The sequence below is a fragment of the Podarcis pityusensis genome (genome assembly GCF_964106645.2).
Source record: "Podarcis pityusensis genome assembly, chromosome: 8".
NCBI classification, from domain to species: Eukaryota; Metazoa; Chordata; class Lepidosauria; order Squamata; family Lacertidae; genus Podarcis; species Podarcis pityusensis.
In genome coordinates, this window is record NC_138033.1 from 8,297,532 (window position 1) to 8,319,247 (window position 21,716).

The 21,716-nt window shown below is 42.2% G+C and overlaps 1 protein-coding gene across 1 annotated transcript in view; it reads left to right on the top strand.

Annotated features, from left to right (window-relative positions):
* The window catches only part of ARHGAP35 (Rho GTPase activating protein 35), an 81,168-nt gene that overhangs the window by 21,483 nt on the left and 37,969 nt on the right, over nucleotides 1–21,716 (top strand). The window contains exon 2 of the mRNA XM_081018592.1: nucleotides 6,650–10,544. Within this exon, the coding sequence (XP_080874718.1) occupies nucleotides 6,708–10,544 (3,837 nt within the window). The 5' untranslated portion in view covers nucleotides 6,650–6,707. The remainder of the gene's footprint in view (nucleotides 1–6,649; nucleotides 10,545–21,716) is intronic.

The following is a 21,716-nucleotide window of genomic DNA, read 5'->3' on the forward strand; positions in this document are numbered from 1 at the left end:
AGGCCCCATTAGCTAAAGTGGTGCTTCAGGTTAAGAACAGTTTCAGGTTAAGTACGAACCTCCGGAACGAATTAAGTACTTAACCTGAGGTACCACTGTATATGCATGGATTTCACACTCTACTGAATTGGCATTTTTTTATTTAATATTTTTCTCATAACTTTATCTGGAACTGCTTGCTTGTCTGGTAGGGAAATTATTTACTAGATAATTAATAGGAAATTGAAAAGTGTGTCTGTTTTGCTGATCGAGAGAACAGCAAGAATGGCAACACAGAGAAAAGCATTGAGATTGTGGAGCAGGAGGAGTGAGTATGGAGCTGGTTGTATGGCTGTTATATGTTGCGACTCCTATCTTTAACACTTGTAATGTCTTTTGTTCCTAGTTTTAAAACTTTACTTGGTAGGAAATTTGCAGGCATAGTCTTATATGTTTATAGTTTCACTCTTCGAAACATAGCAGTTCAAGTCCAGTTAAAAGAACAGCCAGTATTGCGATACCCCAAGCCACAGGGCTTCATTAAGTACAGTGGTACCTCGGGTTAAGTACTTAATTCGTTCCGGAGGTCCGTTCTTAACCTGAAACTGTTCTTAACCTGAAGCACCACTTTAGCTAATGGGGCCTCCCCCTGCTGCCGCACCACCAGAGCATGATTTCTGTTCTTATCCTGAAGCAAAGTTCTTAACCTGAGGTACTATTTCTGGGTTAGCGGAGTCTGTAACCTGAAGCATCTGTAACCTGAAGCGTATGTAACCCGAGGTACCACTGTACAACATATTTTAGCAAATGCTCATCACCCGTAGGTAAAGGGACCTCTGACCATTAGGTCCAGTCGTGACTGACTCTGGGGTTGCGGCGCTCATCTCGCTTTATTTGCCGAAGGAGCCGGCGTACAGCTTCTGGGTCATGTGGAACCAGAGCAGCGCACAGAAACACCGATTACCTTCCTGCCGGAGCGGTACCTATTTATCTACTTACACTTTGAGGTGCTTTCGAACTGCTAGGTTGGCAGGAGCAGGGACCGAGCAACGGGAGCTCAGCCCATCGCAGGGATTCGAACCGCGACCTTCTGATTGGCAAGTCCTAGGCTCTGTGGGCGACTAAAGTTTCAGTGGTGGTGAAGTTCAGTGTGTAACAATGTTTTTTGTTTTAAAAGTTGTACTTAACATGGATTGTTTACCTGGCCAGTTTCCAGATCAGAGATACTGCTTGTTCATTTGTATCATCAATTTGTTGCACGTGTCATTTTGCTCTTCTGTTGAATGAAAAGCCTCCCACAGGTTTTCTAGTGCTGAGACAGCCCCCTGCTGCCTTTCTCCTCAGGCACTTGGGCATGCCACTTTGCTGGTTTGTTTTTGTATCCTCCTGTTCTCTTTCCAACACCAGCCATCTCAATCTTTTCCTACTCTGGCTCTTAATGCTTTCCATTATGGTTTGCTTGCTTTCAACGTATCCCAGGAGTTGGAACTTACTAGTATTTGATGCCTAGTATGGAGAAGACTGTTCTTAGTTTACCTTTGGACTTTGCCATGCAATACTAGCTGGATTTGCTGCCATGTGTCTTCTCCATATTTTGCCTGGTGACAGATCGGTTTCTGCTTTTATGTGAGCATTTTCCCCTTTTGTTGTTTAGTCATTTAGTCGTGTCCGACTCTGCGTGATCCCATGGACCAGAGCACGCCAGGCACTCCTGTCTTCCACTGCCTCTTGCAGTTTGGTCAAACTCATGCTGGTAGCTTCGAGAACATTATCCAACCATCTCGTCCTCTGTCGTCCCCTTCTCCTTGTGCCCTCCATCTTTCCTAACATCAGGGTCTTTTCCAGGGAGTCTTCTCTTCTCATGAGGTGGCCAAAGTCTTGGAGCCTCAGCTTCAGGATCTGTCCTTCCAGTGAGCCCTCAGGGCTGATTTCCTTCCGAACGGATTGGTTTGATCTTCTTGCAGTCAGTCCTCCAGCACCATAATTCAGAAGCATCAATTCTTCGGCGCTCAGCCTTCTTTATGGTCCAGCTCTCACTTCCATACATCACTACTGGGAAAACCATAGCTGTAGTGTTTTGCAGGACACATTATTTCTACTACATTCCAATCCTTCTGTGTTGGCTATGAGGACCAGCTTCCATAAGTGGCATAGTTGTGCATCTGTGCAGGCAGCCCACTGAGCTTGCTCTTCAGCTTGTTTCCTACTTCTCACTCTGACCCAGGCACCAGTGGTGGTGAGAATGATTAGCCCTAAAAGCCACTGTCTGCTTGCTCATTGGCTTTCTGCGTAGCAAGCAAACAGGTGGTAGTAATTATGAGAAAGAGAAGCATCAGAAACAAGATTTGAGAATAAGAGTAGACTCTTAGAGTTCGAAGGCATCTTAGAGGTCATCCAGTCCAACCCCTAATCGGTGCATACAGAATGCAACTACAGCACCCCTAACTGCGCATCATTCCCTTCTCCAGTCTAAAAACGCCCAGTTTCTAGATCCCTTACTATCCTGATCATCAACCTTGGACACACTTCAGTTCAATGTTCTTCTTAATGTGTCAACGTTCTTCTTAATGTGTGGCACACAGAACTGAGCAGCAGCGAGGTGCCATTTTACACAGAAGTGCCAGGATTTATCTGTTCGTTTCATTCAAGAATCTCTTCCCATAAAATATCCTAGAGCAACTTGACAACAAGTATCAACAATAAAACATTTATAAATAGAATTTGAAGTACAATACAGACTGGAATAAAAATGTCCATGTAAAAGGCTTGTTGGTTAAGGAATATTTATATGTGTATATTTACATGGAGGAGAAAGCTGCTGATCAATCCTGTGCCATTATCTTTCTTGGACAGCAGCATGAAAGGGAAATAGATAATCAGTCTTCTAGTCAGGGTACTACATTGTACACCAGTAGGATCTAATTCTAAGGCCCCTAACCCCTTATGCTGACACTGTGATAGATGTTGTCCTGTGTGAGGTAATGTGTATAATCAAGAATGTTGACTGTGAATCTTTTAAGTTCAAATTTGAGGTGCCAAGCCCTGAAAGTTGCATGCAAAAAACTATTCTTGGTCTGAGCGCCATTGGCTGTAAAGATGCCTTTAACTGCTAATGCTAATTTATTATGAAAATTCTAGTAGAATTATGTTCTTTCAGGGTTGAGAATCTTGTTGCCTATAACTTTATATGTGAGAAAAGCCCAGCCCAAAACATTCCAGCTGCACCAGCTGCACTGAATGGACTTGGTAGAAAATCTTTGATTTATAACTGTAAAATGAAGATAAAATATCCAGTTGGCTGTAGATTCAGAGCAGCTCTCAGTTTATAGTACGTGTCAACTTCCTCTATCCCACTTTTTTTGTAGTAGTCCAAATACTTAATCTGGTGACTCAGCTTTTTTTTTTTTAACTAACTCTTAGAAAAGTTGAATGCACTTAAGATCAAATGTTCTAGGTTTCCTTTTCTAACTCAAGCGTACAATAGCATTTTCAAACGTACAGCAGCCTTTTGTCTTGTGTAATTCATTCCAACTGAAGAACTAGTTAAACTACATTATTCGGCCATCAAAGCAAAGGATAATTTATACTGGTTGCGGATTCAAAGTCCACATTCTCTAAAAACAGGCATGTTGTAACTATGAAAGCAAGCAATGCCATTTGAATGCCCCCAAATTTTAAATGATAGTGTCAGTTTTAACATGTCACTAAAGCAGTATGATTGAGACTGCTGATTGTTTTGTAATTTAATTTAATTTAATTTTTGTTTCATTTTTTTATAAGAGTATTTTTAGGGTGGCTTGTAGGGATTAAGCCTCCCAAGGTGGATTATGTAACAGTATTTTAAATATTTTAAAATCACTAAGCAAATATTAAAACAGTTCTGGGAAGAAAAGAGCCACTTAAAAGCAAGTAGTTATGATGCCACAGTAATATTACTTAAGAATTTATTTGGGTCTTTTCACACTTTTAACTGTTATCCTATTAGACTGAGCCTGTGAGTTCAGAGAGTTCAGTTCATCCTTTTCATGAATGGAATCATCAGCTGTTAATCTGGTACCATTCTTTACATTAAAAAAAACACCAAAGAGGTCTTTGGCTTGGTGCGTTTGGTGTTGACAACATTGTGTAAATAAAACATTAAATATGTTTGAGTAGAGGGAGAGTAAGGAGTGTATGCTTGTAGTAGTAGTTTCATTATTTCTGTCTCTCTAAGGCTGTGTTTTAAGTAAACAGCTTTTCTTGCTGTTCTCCAGGACAGAACTTTCTCACTCTCATTGTTGGTGATGGACTATTTCAACGGAGTTTTGTAGCGAGGTGGCAAAGAGAGTTTATAGTTTGCAGACATGCGGCTAGTACCCACAGACCACATGGTGTGGCAGTTAATAGGTAGTTAGGATGATTTCTCATTCATTGTGATTAGTGCTTGGTTAGTAACCACTGCCAGATAAACTGTAGAAAGTAGATACACAGTTGTCCATCTGAACCTTTATTGGCATAGCCTTTTGCCTGATGGGTAAGAATTGCTCTCCTTTTGTAAACTAGCTTATCTGCTCAGCTTTTCTTGCAAATTTGTTGTTTCAGGAAATCTGGAAGTGGTCTTACCTCATGTTCCCATACATGTCCTGTGTCTAGAGCAGGCATCCCCAAACTCGGCTCTCCAGCTGTTCTGGGACTACAACTCCCATCACCCCTAGCTAACAGGGCTAGTGGTCAGGGATGATGGGAATTGTAGTCCTAGAACAGCTGGAGGGCCGAGTTTGGGGATGCCTGGTCTAGAGCATTTGAAATCACCCCAAACAAGAGATACCTAGATGCACTGATAAATCTGGGCTGAGTAATGCAAGAATTTTTCTCCCTCAAGGAAACATGTGGAGCATTTTGGGAATATTGCCAGCTGGATTTTGCAGTAGGTAGCAATTGCCAAAATTCAAGTGTTGCTAAAACCCCCAAATTGTCACAGTGGAAAATATTAAACTGTAAAACTAATCACATTACTGTTCAGGACTGGGGACTTCCAACATTTTTAAAAGTAACCAAATCCCAATATTCTAACGCAGGTAATGAGCAGTTGTGGTCCATTGCAAAGAATGTTGGGTTTGGGAGGCTTCAGTTAAAAGTCCTCTTGTGTTTTAGTGGCCTTGGCCAATAAGTTCCTCATGGATGCAGTAGCCATTTACTTTAGTTATTTTGAAGATGAGCAAGAAAAACTATTAAGGCAACTTACACACTTAAAATACTATTTTTTTAATTCCACGTGTCTCAAGGCAGTATACAAAGCCTATATATGTATATTTGCTGGGGCGGGGGAGCCCCTGAAATGCGACAGTGACAGAATATATTGTTCATTAGAATGCCCACTTTGTTCAGAGCTACATTGATTTCTGTTTTGTCAATTGCTATGGTGCTTTGGATACTGCCTAGAACAAGTGTTCTGACTGCACCAGTCGAGCTTTGGTACATAGTTCAAATTTTTAAGCTTCTCCTAATAACATGAACAAATTCAAACAACATAGTGATAGTCCTCTTGCAAGGGCTTACTGACCTTGAGCAATATGAGTAGACAGACATTGTGCAAATGGAAATCAGAATACTTAAGGGTATGCTCTTTCCCTGCCAGGGCTTCTGTGCCTCCAACAGCTTTCCAGCAGGTGAATGTTCAACAGGTCCACATTTGCCCTTTTGATGCCAAAGAAAGCATCAATTGTCAATTTCTGCCTGTCAAAAAACCATTCAAAAGCACAGGACATTTGCCAAGAGAAGGTGACTTCAATATTATATGGGATAATTGTCCACACAGCTCCTATCTTGTGTCTCCATGGTCCCCCCATCTGTCCCTCATTCTGCTATCACTTCTTTGTGGCCCCCAATGCATTCCCCTCCCTCTACAGAACTGGCGGAAGCAATGAGAGACAAGCAATGGGCTCATAGTACAAGGCTTATCGCAAATGCAGCCCTCCATGATGCTTCCCCTGCTTTAAAACAGGGCTGCATTGTAGAGGCTGTGGGTGGGGTTTTCTTCTTGCTTCGTACTATGAAGAAGAAAAAAATTCTTGGAAGGGTCAATAGAGCTACTTCCTAAAAGCGGTATGCAAGTCTTTTTCCTTTCCATCCTTCCTGAAATCAAGAGAACTGCACAAGCAGCTTTTGGGGTATTGCATTGTTGGGTCTTCCAAGTGCTTCCTCTTTCTTTATGGTGCGAAGCAAGAAGGGCAGCATTCCTGTCTATAGAGACAGTGCCTTGGAAGCTGTTTGTAATACAGAATACTTATTAGCATTACTGTACTAGCATTCAGGTTTGCACCCCATAACCGTGGACCCATTTCCTTTTCGAGAAAGAAAGGGGAAGAGGAAAAAATGCCTGTGGAACTGACTGCCCCCCCCCATGCTGCTTTTAAAATGAGAAAGGATATTAGGGCTGTAAAGAGGGTTGTACAAGGGGTGTTCTTTACTTGTTTCCTGGTAGTGTGTGTGAGAGAGAATTCCAGGAGCAATTTTCAGAACCCAGCCTCAAAGTCAGTTTCTACTTTAATATTTGTCTTCGTTATACATTTAAAGCGTAACTTGTCTTTTTATTATTTTATCTCATGTTTGCGCTAAAGATCTTTCTTAAAACCATGCTAGTGCTATCCCTTTAATCATCCTAAGACTGTGTTTGTTTTCTTTTCTCTAGGGGGGAATGCTGTCTATCCAGTGCTGAGGATCAGTGACAACTGAGCTGCTGATGGCGCATGCAGCAGGGAAATAGCCACCTTCACTGTCCTGGAGATGATTCACCTGGATCGCCAACAGCCACCCAGTCATTTTTGATATTGCATGGGAGTGCGGCAGACTCTAATACTCTAGGAAGAAGCCGAGTGTGGCAGGATGTTTGGATGATGATGATGGCAAGGAAGCAAGATGTTCGCATTCCCACCTACAACATCAGTGTGGTGGGGTTGTCTGGGACAGAAAAAGAGAAAGGGCAGTGTGGCATTGGGAAGTCTTGCCTGTGCAATCGGTTTGTACGGCCCAGGGCAGATGACTTCCATTTGGACCACACTTCGGTTCTCAGCACCAGTGACTTTGGAGGAAGGGTGGTTAACAATGACCACTTCTTGTACTGGGGGGAAGTTGTGCGTTCTTTGGAGGACTGTGTGGAATGTAAAATGCATATTGTGGAGCAGACTGAGTTTATTGATGACCAGACTTTTCAGCCCCACCGCAGCACAGCCCTGCAGCCCTACATCAAAAGGGCGGCTGCGACAAAACTCGCATCAGCTGAAAAGCTCATGTACTTTTGCACTGATCAGCTTGGGCTGGAGCAAGACTTTGAACAGAAGCAGATGCCAGATGGGAAGCTGCTGGTGGACGGCTTTCTCCTCTGCATCGACGTCAGCAGGGGTATGAACAGGAACTTTGACGATCAGCTCAAGTTTGTTTCAAACCTGTACAATCAGCTCACGAAAACTAAAAAGCCCACTGTGGTGGTTCTGACAAAGTGTGACGAAGGAGTGGAGCGGTACATTAGAGATGCGCACACTTTTGCCTTAAGCAAAAAGAACCTCCAGGTGGTGGAGACGTCTGCCAGATCCAATGTGAACGTTGACTTGGCTTTCAGCACTTTAGTGCAGCTGATCGACAAAAGCAGGGGCAAAACTAAAATTATCCCTTACTTTGAGGCTTTGAAGCAGCAGAGCCAGCAGATTGCTGCTGCTAAAGATAAGTACGAGTGGCTGGTGAGCCGCATAGTCAAAAACCACAATGAGACTTGGTTGAATGTCTCACGGAAGATGCAGTCCTCCCCTGAGTATCAGGATTATGTGTATCTGGAAGGGACGCAGAAAGCCAAGAAGCTCTTCCTGCAGCACATTCATCGCCTCAAACAAGAACATATAGAGCGCAGGAGGAAGATGTACCTTGCCTCATTGCCCCTTGCTTTTGATGCCCTTGTTCCAGACCTGGATGAAATAAACCACTTGAGCTGCATAAAAATGGAGAAGCTGCTGGAGACAAAACCAGACTTCTTAAAGTGGTTTGTTGTTCTTGAAGAGACCCCCTGGGATGCCACCAGCCATATAGATAACATGGAGAATGAGCGCATTCCATTTGACCTGATGGAGACCCTGCCTGCTCAGCAGCTCTATGAGGCCCACTTAGAGAAGTTGAGGAACGAGAGGAAAAGGGCAGAAATGAGAAGGTCTTTCAAAGAGAATTTGGAGACTTCCCCTTTCATAACACCAGGAAAACCTTGGGAAGAAGCTCGCAGTTTCATCATGAACGAGGATTTTTATATGTGGCTTGAGGAGTCTGTCTACATGGATATTTACAGTAGACATCAAAAGCAAATTATAGAGAGGGCCAAGGAAGAATTTCAGGAACTGCTTTTAGAGTACTCAGAACTGTTCTATGAACTGGAGCTTGATGCCAAACCAAGCAAGGAGAAAATGGGTGTCATCCAGGATGTGTTGGGTGAAGAGCAGAGATTTAAAGCACTACAAAAGCTGCAAGCTGAGCGAGATGCCCTGATCTTGAAACACATTCATTTTGTTTACCACCCAACAAAGGAAACCTGTCCCAGCTGCCCAGCTTGCATAGATGCTAAAATCGAGCACTTGATAAGTTCTAGGTTTATCAGGCCATCTGATCGCAATCAGAAAAACTTGCTTTCAGATTCCAATATAGATAGAATCAATTTAGTCATTCTTGGTAAAGATGGACTTGCACGTGAGCTAGCAAATGAGATTCGAGCTCTTTGCACAAATGATGACAAGTATGTGATAGATGGGAAGATGTATGAGCTCTCCTTGAGACCTATAGAGGGTAATGTCAGACTTCCTGTTAATTCTTTCCAGACACCAACATTTCAGCCGCATGGTTGCCTCTGCCTTTATAACTCTAAGGAATCTCTGTCTTACGTTGTTGAAAGTATTGAAAAGAGCAGAGAGTCAACCCTTGGCCGAAGGGACAACCACTTAGTTCATCTTCCCCTGACTCTGATTCTGGTCAACAAGAGAGGAGATACCAGTGGAGAAACACTACACAGTTTAATACAGCAAGGACAGCAGATTGCCAGTAAGCTACAATGCGTCTTCCTCGACCCTGCTTCTACTGGCATTGGATATGGGCGTAATATTAATGAAAAGCAGATCAGTCAAGTTCTGAAAGGCTTGCTGGACTCAAAGCGAAACTTAAATCTCATGAGCTCAACAGCAAGCATTAAAGATCTGGCCGATATCGACCTTCGTATTGTCATGTGCTTGTTGTGCGGAGATCCTTTTAATGCAGATGATATTATTCTACCTATTCTTCAGTCCCAAACCTGTAGGCCTTCCCAGTGTGGAAGCAGCAATTCTGTCTTACTTGAATATCCCATAGGACCACACAAGAGGCGTATAGAACTCTCCTTGCTTTCATACCATTCCTCTTTTAGCATTAGGAAAAGCTGGTTGGTCCATGGCTACATTTTGTTTTATTCAGCTAAACGTAAAGCATCTTTGGCTATGTTACGTGCCTTTCTTTGTGAAGTGCAGGACATTATCCCTGTTCAGATAGTGGCACTCACTGATGGCTCAATAGATGTTCTAGACAATGATTTAAGCAGAGAACAGTTAACCGAGGGAGAAGAAATTGCCCAGGATATAGAGGGAAAGTTTACAACCATACCTTGTAGTCAACCTCAGCATAAACTAGAGATTTTTCATCTGTTTTTCAAAGATGTGGTGGAGAGAAAAAACATCATTGAAGCTACCCACATGTACGATAATGCTGCCGAAGCGTGCAGCACCACAGAAGAAGTGTTCAATTCACCCCGGGCTGGCTCGCCTCTCTGTAATTCAAACCTTCATGATTCAGAAGAAGATATTGAGCCTCCAACCTACAGCCCTTTCAGAGATGACACATCCATGCCCACTTTGTCCAAAGATCTTTCTAAACTTTCCATGGAGTTGGAGGGGAATGATGGTCTTTCTGTCTTTTCTGCTATGAGCACTTTTGAAAGCAAATTGAACAACAAAGTACCTCCGCCAGTGAAACCAAAGCCCCCTGTCCACTTTGATATTAAGGGGGACCTCTCCTATTTGGATCAAGGGCATCGGGATGCACAGAGGAAGTCCATGTCTTCGACCACGTGGCCACCTACAGATGGCTTTGACCCTTCCGATTATGCGGAACCCATGGACGCAGTAGTCAAACCAAGGAACGAGGAGGAAAATATCTACTCTGTGCCTCACGACAGCACCCAAGGCAAAATCATCACCATTCGTAACATTAACAAAACCCAGTCCAATGGCAGCGGCAACGGGTCGGACAGTGAAATGGACACGAGCTCCTTAGAACGAGGCCGGAAGGTGTCCATCATTAGTAAACCAGTGTTGTATCGGACAAGATGCACGAGGCTTGGGAGATTTGCCAGTTACAGGACCAGTTTCAGTGTAGGGAGTGATGATGAATTGGGGCCAATTAGGAAGAAAGAAGAAGACCACACTTCCCAAGGATATAAGGGAGATAACGCTGTCATTCCATATGAGACGACTGATGAAGATCCTAGGAAAAGAAACATCTTACGTAGCTTGAGGAGGACAACAAAGGTAACTTAATACTTTCAACGTGTTTTTAATTTTAATTTTCAAGGTTTTTTACTAAGATAATCAGGGTTACAATACGAGTGCAAACATTCAAATTGTATGAAATACGAACAGCTCTCTTACCTATTCAGCAGTCTGTATATGAGAGAAAATTGTAAAGGATGCCATCAAATTCTTTCCAGGGTTTGTTTGGAAACTGAAAACAAATGTGCATTTTCATTTTCATTTTTTTTTGGGGGGGGGGAATATTTTCTGATGACCTTTCCTGAGCAAGATGATAGATTAGATGTGTCTGCTTTATAAGGGTGGAAAATGTGTTGTAATGAAAGGTTATAAATTGTTTCCCCCTTTACATTCCGTTTTTCATTTTCAAGTCCAGCTTCTAAAAGCAAATTGGGAACAAGTAGCAGCTGATTCCTTCTTATGGAGTAGAGAATTTTGAAGAACATTTGTCTGGCATGCAGTGTGAAGCTTGTGTTTAAACTTACTATTTGGGAGCTTCATTGTTGTTCTAAAATGGAATGACTTGAAATATCCCATCCAGAATGTGCAGAGAAGCCAGTCAAACAGCAGCTTTTAATCTTGTAAATAGGATATGTGGAAAGCTATTTTTCATGTAAGATTTATCTCTTCGTTTCAAACTTTTCTTTCACTGAGTTATTTTCTTAATTTGGGTTTTTTCCATTGCAACACAAACAGCTACTGAACAGAAGTAGGTTCATTTCTTTTATGCAAAGACTTTTGTCTCTTTAAACAATGTCGTGACTGCTTTGCAAAACAGTGGTGATTTCATACTTGCAGCAGCTGTCCTCTTGCCAGCAGGGTATACTTCTCTTCATTGGCATTAGAGCCCTGTTCCTGGAAGAGGGGAAAAAACACAAAGGCAGACTGAACTGGTAAAACCCCTTTTGAGGAAGCTTCAGTAGTAGCTTGGAGCTTTCTTTTTCTTGCAGGTTTTTTATATATTTATATATATATTGCTTCAGAATTCTGTAATGGCATAATACAGTGGAAGCTGGAAATATAAAAAGTTAAAAGCCTAATTTCCTCTTCCTGAATCCCATGATGGTTTTCTGCATCTCCCAGTAGGAATGCAAATGTTAATAAGAAAGAATATGAATGCCGTTAACTCTTCTGTTCTGGTGTAGACAGTGTGTGCATACCACAGCACCTATTTGAACTCCCAGTAAAGAGAGAGTAGACTTGGACGTGTAAAGGACAGTGGAGGTCAGCCCTCTAAGCATTTTCATGAAGTGTAGAAGCAATATCTAGAAGCGTTAGCTTACCCCTCAGAAAACAATCAAAAACTCTGACTGGAATGCATTCAAAGGCCGAGGGGAAAGGCTTGGGAGGTGCCAACCTACTGCATAGCCAGCAGAGGGAGCACAAGTTAACTGCCAGACATAACTTCCAAAGCTTAAAAGCTGATGCAAGAACAGTAAATTGAAAGCTTTTGTGAATTTCAAGCCTTGTTGGCAGTTTCAAGCTCTTGGTGGCATCTCGCTTTTTAAATAGCATATTCGTTCAAGTTAGGAGTGTTAATATTTGAGCTCCTAAGGAAGGTATCAACAGGCAACTTTCTCCATGGGTCTTAAAACATGAGGCTCTTCAGTGTTTGCATGCTCTGAAAAGCAGCCTTGTTTAAGCAGCAGCACCTACTCACCAGTCTGCTAGGAAAGCCTGGAAGTCAGCACAGACATGCTTTCTCATCACCCAGAGTGGTTAGTAGCTTCAGCGACACTAACAACTATGCAGATCTGCAAGTGATAATCACAATAAGTTTAATGCTAAGTTTGATAACCAAATAAGGTTGGTACAGACATACAGTACTTTAATTTTTTAAAAAAATGAATAGTTATTCCTTCTCAATGTGTTGTGAATCGCCCTGAGATGTGTGGATGAATGGCGTTATGCAAATTTAGTTAATAATAATAATAATAATAATAATAATAATAATAATAAAAGCTAGCATGTCAAGCAGTGTTAGAAACTGAGATACGAAAGCTAGGAAATAAATGGCACCTTAAACATAGGTTTTGGGCGCAGCAACAGAATGTCTAGATGCACTTTTTTATAACAAGCAGTGCTGAAAATGAATGAACTGCAGCTAAAATATTATGTTCATTTTTCGCATGGTCTAGTCCTTCCCCTGCCCACCGCCCCAATATTCTTAAGAGGGTCTCTTCTCTAGTCTTCAGAGAGTAGCTGGAAGTGGGGGGGGGGGAGGAGAAAAAAGCCCTCCTTTCCTTCCACTCTGCAGTTTTAATCTCAGAAACTGCTCGCATTAATGAAATTCCCTATCACAAAATGCACTTAGAACAATGGGAGTTTTGAGCACTGGTGTTCTGCATTTCCCTCCCTCCAAATTCTCTACCTCAGTTGGTACTTAACTTAAAATTCTCCCCCATCTTGTTTTGCTGGGACCCTGGTCCAAAGCATACACAGCAACAGTTGCTTTTTATAACAGAAAAAGATGTTGAAAGATCTATTCACAGAGCTCCCATCTCATATGTAGTTTGACTGTCCATCTTCTGCCTCAGTGTCGCATGTATTTTCACTGTCAGTCTAGAAAGTGACTTAAATTTAGCAGACATCTTCTGAGTACATTTTTGTCTTCGAAGAGCAATCTGCAGAGGTTAGGCTCCAAATTCTGCAGATTATTTTCTTAACATCTCATCAGATAGTACAGCTTGCTCCAGGGCAGATTATATTACTTGTACTTCTTAAAGTGTGTTGGAACAGCAGCTTTCTTTCCTGGAATCTTAGATTGTCCTAATGGGGCAAAATGTCTGTCAGGAGTGCAGAACCTTTTCTGGCTAATGGGCCAGATCCTTAGCTCCCTACCCTTAAAGGAGAAAATTTTACAGATGAGCAGGGCTGCTTACCTGTCAGTCACCTGATGTTATTATAGTGATGTTGGGTGATGTTGCACTTGGAAGTCCCAAGTGTTGGGACTTCAAAGTGCAGCTCAGGACTGCTTGAGAGCTCTTTTGCAAACAGTCCCGGTTTGCAAACCAGAGGTTTAAAGAGCAGTGCAGGTCTGTTTGCAAAACTGTTTCTGAACAACTTTTTGCTACATTTCCCTGTTTCCAGCAGGGGAACAAACACATGCCGCCAAACAGCAGGATTGAACTCTTTGCTCACTAGTTGCTGAGCAGAGGGTTCAATCTTAATGGCAGCAAGGATCTGGTTTGCCCAATATGTTCCCAGCAAGGATTGAATACTACCCTCCTGCCCATCAGATAATGGCACCCAATGACATTAGCTGATGAACAAGTGGGGATTGTTTAAGGAAAATTGCCTTGTAGGCCAACTTGGACCCCTTATGATCATGAGTCATTTGTGGGCTGGAGGTTCCTCATCACTGAAGTAAGTACATGTTCACAAACTCTTGGAAGGGATATGTTGGTAGAGATGATGGCAAAGTTTCAAATTGTAAGCTTGGTCTGTTCTCTGGCTTAATTTATTCCTTTGTACATTTATTAGTGATGCATTGCATCCTTAACAGCTCAGCTGTGTTCTGTTGATATCTTTACACTTTCCTCTTTTATGTATGTGCATTTCCCTCCCCAAAAAACATTGTCTATATTTGCACTAGGAAGTCTTACCATAACACTGCCCCTGCTACATAGGTAGATTCTTAAATGCTCTATTGCCTCCATCAGGTCCCTGTATCACAGATTTCTTCTTTTTTCAATCACATTGATTTTTTTAAAAGGTTTTTTTTAGTAATAAATCTCTTCCCCTTTCTATCTGCATTCTTAGGCTGCAAGTTTAGTAGCTGACTCAGCATATGGTCTTAAGCCAGTTGTGTACAGAGACAGTAACTTAATTTTATCTAGATTTCTCTGTTAATGGCAACAAAATGATACTGCATTTTTACAATGAACTATAAACTGCTTAGTCTAGTAGGTCAATCGGACTCCACTGTTGATCACAGCAAGAATGTTACCAAATTTCACCGTTCCAAAATCAAGTAATTGGCTATGGCCCAGATCATTATTGAAGCAGGTTTGTAGCACACACCTTCCCATTGGCACTAATTGATCGTCATGTTGGCAGTCTCATTAAGTTGACCATGAAAGCGTTATTTGGCTGCTTAGCTCACTTAATCTATGTCAAGATAGTGAAAACCCAGAACTTCGACGTTCAGTTTCATCCAAAAAATATTTTAGCTAAGAACATTTATAACATAGAGCAGGCGTTTATTTCCTTTTCTGTACTCTAACCCTGCTGAAGATAGTTCCTCCTACTAGAATGTGTAAAACTAAGAATATAGTCCTTTTGAATAGAATGTCTCCTGGAATCATTCTGCATTTTTTAGAATTATGTCATCGTAATATGCTGATTGCACAGTGTAGAATGGTAGTTAAACTGGGTTTACAGCTCCCAGTTGTCTTTGACATGCAAGTCACATCTATGTATTGGTTATGAGCTTCACTGTGTGAATTGCTCTTCAGAGTACTTCTTGAAATTGTTGCAAAGTGATCTAGTGTTCTCATTGCCCATGTTAATACATAATAAGTCAGACCTTCTGCCTTAACCATAGTTTACTGTGAACCACTACTGTGCAGTCAAATCCATACTTCTTTCCCAAGCTCCTCCTTGAAGAATTACGACAAAGAAGGGTATGTGAAATGGTCAACTTCAGTGGTTCCAGTTAGCTAAGTACTGCAGATCCCTTGCTTTTTTCAAAACCCAAGCCATGGACCCCCTACTTTTGAAAAGTTTGATATCTGTGGTAATTTTTGTTATGTGAATGGTGCCACAATGGGTTACCACCAATTGGGAACCACTGATCTACCCCATTAAACATTTGGTGGATACTTGATTGTATGACGAATATGTTGTGTATTCTTTATGCACTGTTTTCCACACCCTTTTCTTCTTGGCTGTGAGCCAGGAAGCAGGAGTCCCAAGGCAGGTTCCAAATGAGTCTCTAACATATTGATAAATAATAAACAGCATTCTCTGCAGCCCTTTTGCTGCAATCCTTTTAACGCTGGGTTGAGGTTCACGCACCTGCTGCTTTATAGAAGCTGTAAGCATGCAAGAGGAACTGGGAGGCCTGCCTGCCATTTAAAGACAATGTAGTGAGTACGAAGAATAGTTCCATTGTGTTGGATGGTCATAGATCTTCAAATGGTTCTGCTTATTGCTTCAGTAATACTGGTGGTGAAATCTATGATCTGGCATGTGTGATGCGCCCCCCCCCCCCCCAGCCAACATACATGTGTGTAAATGTGTAGCGCAGAGGACTCCTTAATGTTTTTTCATAGCTAAGAATTCACTAGGCTAAATGAAGGTAAACTCTGGAATGGTGTTGCTTTCTCTTCGCTGGACTGCTTGCTGCTGCTGTGTAACATTTTAATGGCTCCCTAATGACAGACACATGCCTGGCTGAGGGTAGCGGGCTCAGACATCTGGCAAGCACTGATGCGATGGTATTTCCAGCAGGGACTTCTTGCTTTTAACCCTTTTGATGACTGAAACATTTGTTAGGTCCCTGGTTGCGATTATGAAAGTTTAGGAAGTTGCCTCATACAAGGTCAAATTCTTGGTCTCTGTAGGCCAGGGGTGACTAACCTGAGGCCCTCCAAATGCTAGTGGATTCCGCCTCCCGGCAGCCCCAGTCAGCATGGGAGCTGTACTCAACAACATTTTGGGGGGGGGGGCACAGATTAGCTATTCCTGATCTAGGCTCAGTGTTGTCTACTCTTGACTGGCAGCAGTTCTCCAGGGTTCCCAAGCAGGGGTCTTTCCCATCACCTGCTGCCTGTCCCATTTATTTATGCCAATACAATCAAAATAACTTTATTGTACTAGCCATTGGCCATGACAAATCGGAATAAAAATTAAATACAGGCAAAAGCACAACTTTTAGTCTCTATTTAGATCTCTGCTTCTCCATTACAGTTCACTGCTATATTGTCCAGGGTCTCCTTTCTGATCCTTCTGGCTGCCAAAACCAGTATTTTTGCCCTCCCTACTAACTGAAGCTCTTGAGGCGGCTTACTAGATAGTTGAAACACAGTAAAATAGATATTGACACAGTAGTCACTGCAGCAGGGCAAAGGTGTAAGTACTGTATGTAAGCCCCCACCTATGTTCTCTGATGTTAAAACAAATTGCATTCTGCAACTGAGTCTCCTGGCCTGGAACTGACTGTTGAAGAAGCTACATGTTAGTCCCACACAGGCCAGGACTTCCTTGCTGGGTGGATGCTGCTGCTGCTGCTGTCTTTCACAGCCCTGGGGGCTGCTGGGGGAGCTAAGATGTTACATGCCTTCCTGAAGTTGCTGGGGATTGAATGTGGGACGCTTTCTCTGCCAGGCATGTGCTCTGCCACTGAGCTTTCACCCCTTCCTTTATTGTGATGCAGTGTGCATTTTTATTAACATTTTAACCTGTTTGTCTGGGGCCTCAAAGCAGAAAGCTGTGGGCAGGTCTTAAATGTCCAGGAGCAGGGGGAGCTTGGCATATATTCTGGTGGCTGCATGCCATTTTTGCCCATGCCTCCATTTTGGTCAAGTGTGTGGCTAGAAAAGGTCATAGCTACATTGAGCCCTTGCACTAGTTCTGTGATTTGGTCTAGGTTTTCATTCCAAGTTAGATAGCTGTGTCTTGCTCCCTTGGGCAGCTTGGCCAGGGAAATGAGGCTGGAATCCCAAGCCCGTTTCACTTTATAGTCAGTAATATTGAAGTAATAGCTGCAGAGCGCTAGGTATTCCATCACTTTTTCACTAATGCTGTTGGCGAACAGAGAGAAATGTTGCCAGTTGATTGAACCCCCATGCTTTTGTCACTTAATATTGCATCCCATTTACTACTTTAAGAAGCAGGGGGGAATTCATAGCTTTGAGATTTGTATTAGGCTTTCCTCCTGCTGTGCTGTACATCATTAAAATGATGTACAGTGTGAAAGCTTTTCACTGATTTGAGTCATCACAATTATACTCTCCTATCTCATCTCAGCGCTAGATCTTTTTTCTTTTCTTCTGCTGAGGTGTTGATTGCAAATCATCGGTGCTTTTAAAAGGTATGTTTCCTTTTGCTGTTTCTTCCTTTTGTTGTTTCTTCAGGCCATGATCAAATATATAGTCCTGTTTGCATTGCCTGCTGGATTTGTTTGCGCTGGTGGGGGAACTTCTGTAGCTTTAGGCAGTACATCTTTGCATTAATGTGGGCAGCTTCCTAAAGGGCATGTGCTGAGTTCGTTTAATCTTGATACATAATCTGCCATGGGGGACTTAACTTCTGGCTCAACAAAGTTTTTTATATGTCCAGCGTGAAAGAATGAGGAAAAAAGTGTGTGGCAAACTGGAGGTGGGCTGACAAATTGAAACTGAATCCAAACAGGATGGAGGTGCTGTGTCTTCAAAGTTCCTGAGACCAGGAAGCAGGAATACCACCTGTTCTGGAATGGGTTGCACTCCCCTGGAAAGAGCAGGTGCATAGCTTGGAGGTGCACCTTGATCCACCATTGCTTGGGAGTGCCTATTTCAAGCTACAGCATTTCCTGAAGGAGAAGTTTGCAACAGTGATCCATGCCCTGGTAACCTCCAGATTGGACTATTGTAATGTGCTGTTTGTAGGCTACCCTTGATGAGGGTTCTGACCTTTTAACCTTTACTGGACTAAATAACAACTCCCATCTGCTGTATTGCCATTTTTGGCTGATGTTTGTATGGATCTTAATGTTTCAACTGTTATTTTACTCTAGCATATATGATTTTTAAATATCCCAATCTTGGGGCCTTATAAATTCATGCATCACATACTTTGTACATTATATTCATTTGTGAAGATGCTTGACACGAAATCAGAGTTGATGTGTCTGTGGTCGGATCCAGCACGGCTGCTCTTACGTTTTTAGGTACTTAAATGTGTGGCTTATCCTGTGAAGTCAAAAATATTAGTAAATATTCCCTAATGTTTGAGGTGCTGCTAATTTATTTCTCACCCAATGCAAAAAGAGATAAAAGGCAGTTTATATTAAATGACAGATTTAATAGCTGGTCGTCTTCTTCTTCTTTGGCAATCATTTGTAACCGAGTAGGATTGTCTTCCATGAACACAGTCTTAATAGTGAGTCTGTAAGTGACTGTGGAGGCCAATTCTAGATTCACACATCTTTCCACAGTGGGGACATAGGTTTCCAGGTGGGAGTTGATTGCCAAACGTGCCTTCCTCTTAGCATGTAACTCCCTTTCATCCTGAGTTCAAGTATCGTGACACCTCTGGTAAAGGCTGTTCTTCAATTGGAACGCTCGCTGGCCAGTGTTTCCTAATTGTCGGTGTTTATACCACATTTTTAAAAGATTTGCCTTGAGTGAGTCTTTAAACATCTTTTGTTGACCACCAGCATTACGCTTTCCATTTTTAAGTTCGGAATAGAGTACAGTGGTACCTCGGGTTAAGTACTTAATTTGTTCCGGAGGTCCGTTCTTAACCTGAAACTGTTCTTAACCTGAAGCACCACTTTAGCTAATGGGGCCTCCTGCTGCCGCCGCACCACCGGAGAACAATTTCTGTTCTCATCCCGAAGCAAAGTTATTAACCCGAGGTACTATTTCTGGGTTAGCAGAGTCTGTAACCTGAAGCGTATGTAACCCGAGGTACCACTGTAGTTGCTTTGGAAGACGATAATCATACATCCGAACAACATGACCAACAAAATTGATGTTGAAGAATCATTGCTTCGACACTGGTGGTCTTTGCTCCTTCCAGTACACTGGCATTAGTTCTCCTGTCTTCCCAAGTGATATATAAATTTTTTTTTGAGAAATCGTTGATGAAATTTTTCGAGGAGTTGCAGATGGCATTTATAAGTGGTCCATGTTTCACAAGCATACAGTAGGGTTGATAGCACAGTAGCTTTTTAAACAAGCATTTTGGTTTCCCCATGAATGTCCCAATCTTCTGCTTTTCAGTCTGGAGAAAGCTACACTCACCAAGCTCAGGCGATGCAGGATTTTGGCATCAGTTCCAGCCCTTTTGGAGGAGCCCAGGGAGGAGAAGTGATTGACACTTGTGGCGCTGCTGAGTGGTTGTTTAGTGCTTGTTGGTGCAGCACTTTGGTTTTTTTGGATGTTGAGTGATAGACCAAGCTATCTGTAGGGTTCTGCAAAGATATTTAGGATGGCTTGGAGGTCATCCTCTGAGTGTGCACACATTACGTTGTCATCAGCTTATTGTAGCTCTATAACATAAGTTATGGTAACCTTACTCTTTACTTTCAGCCTACTCAAAGAGCTTTCCATCTGTCCAATATATGATTTCTACCCCAGTGGGGAGTATGGTATATGATTTCCCCAGTGGTATATGATTTCTACCCCGGTGGGGAGTTTCCCTTCGACAAAGTGTAGGATCATGGCAATGAAAATAATAGAGTTGGGGTGAAAACACAACCCTGTTTAACACCTGATCCCATTGTGAATGGTTCGCTTTGAGAGCCATTGTTATCTGTGATTGTTGCTGTCATATAATGGAGAAGCTGAAGGAAATTTAGTATAAAAGCACAGTGTAGGGTCCTGAATCAACAGTCAGATAGTGGCCCTAATTCTGATTGCCCCTGCTAAGAACCTAGCAACCTTGGCTGTTATCTGCTCTGTTTGGTCTGCCAGGAGAAAAGACACTGTGACAGTGGTTGTGCACCCTGGGATGGTCAGTACGAGTGGGGTGATGATCTCGTTGGAAGACATGTGCCACTGTTTTGGTGCTGCTGGCTCCACAAGGGCATAGGCGTTTCTCATGCGAGATCTTTTGGAATCGGCCCTCAAGTATAGCAGATGACAAAATGTTCAGTCTTGCGAGTGTGAAAGTACGTCAGTTTTTTGGGATAGCTAGTTGGCCCATTTATTGTGGCTTTAAAGAAACTCTTTGCATCATGAATGTCTGCTAAGTGCTGGATCTCTTGAGCTTTTTTTTAATCTACCAGGCGTTCTTTAGTTCTCTGGTTCTTCTTTGACCCTCAGCCTTAGCATTGGCATAGGTTTCTTTCTTCGTGGCGCAGTTTCTATATCTTTGCCAGATCTGAAAGGCCTTCCTTTTCTTGTCAATAACATGTTCAATCTCACTATCATTCTCATAAAACCATTCCTGTTGTTTCTTGGTTTGGTATCCAATGGTTTGTTCACAGGCTGCAATAATGGATGTTTTTAGCTTGGTCCAGTGTTCCTCAGTGGTATCAGGGAACTCAGAAAGCAGATGGTTCTTAAGAGTCATTTGGAAGCAATCCCGCTTAATCTTGAAGGGTTGAGTGTTCATTTTGTGCCATGGTTTCCTTCCTTGAAGTCTGTGTTGAGGTATAATCTTGATAGCCATCATGGAGCATATTAATTGGTGATCTGTCCAGCATGAATGGTGATGAATGGTGTACCCATTAGGAAAGGATAGGGCATAGGCTCTTACTGTTAAGTTTCAGTTACCTGGTTTATTTTCTTAATATGCTCTCTAATGTCTTTGGCAGAAAAGCTCTTTTCTGTCATTGGTGTCTGAAAATAAATTGCCACCCCTCCCCCTGTTGTTGTATTGTTCTACGTATCCTTCTGTCACCAGAGCTCTGGAGGGAGGAAGTTATATGGAAACAGACTAAACAGGAAGTGATCATTTTTTAGCTAGGAATGGGGTATAGACAATGGAGGAGGGGAGTTGGGTGGGTGGGAAGTTTCCTGGGGCCACATGGTTCAACAGATGTCTTCAAGGGAAGCTGTTGGCTAGGAGTGAGTTAATCTCCTCTCTTGAGCTCAAAATAATAGAACACCTGCCCTTGTATAGCCCTTTTTATCAAGCTGGAAACCTCCTTGCAGTTGAGTCATACACTACATATTGTGACTTTTCAATTAGTGCAGCGCGTCCATCTTCCCCGGGTTTCCTGCCAACTTCCTCATCTGGAGAGAATATTATGAACAACTATTTTTAAGATAAAGTGATTTTTTTTTAAAAAAACCTCTTTTTAAAAAACATTATCTGATAACCTGACATTGATAGATAATGCAATATATTTTAAAATATTGATATCAGGGCTACCCAAACGACATTGCATGGCTTTCATGTGATGTCCCAGAACCCCAAATAGCAATAGCATAATTAGGCACATTCCAGAGCTAATTCATGAGGGAGTACTCTGGCTGCTAACTCCTCCTTTTAGTTTTGTTTTGTTTTATGCAAATA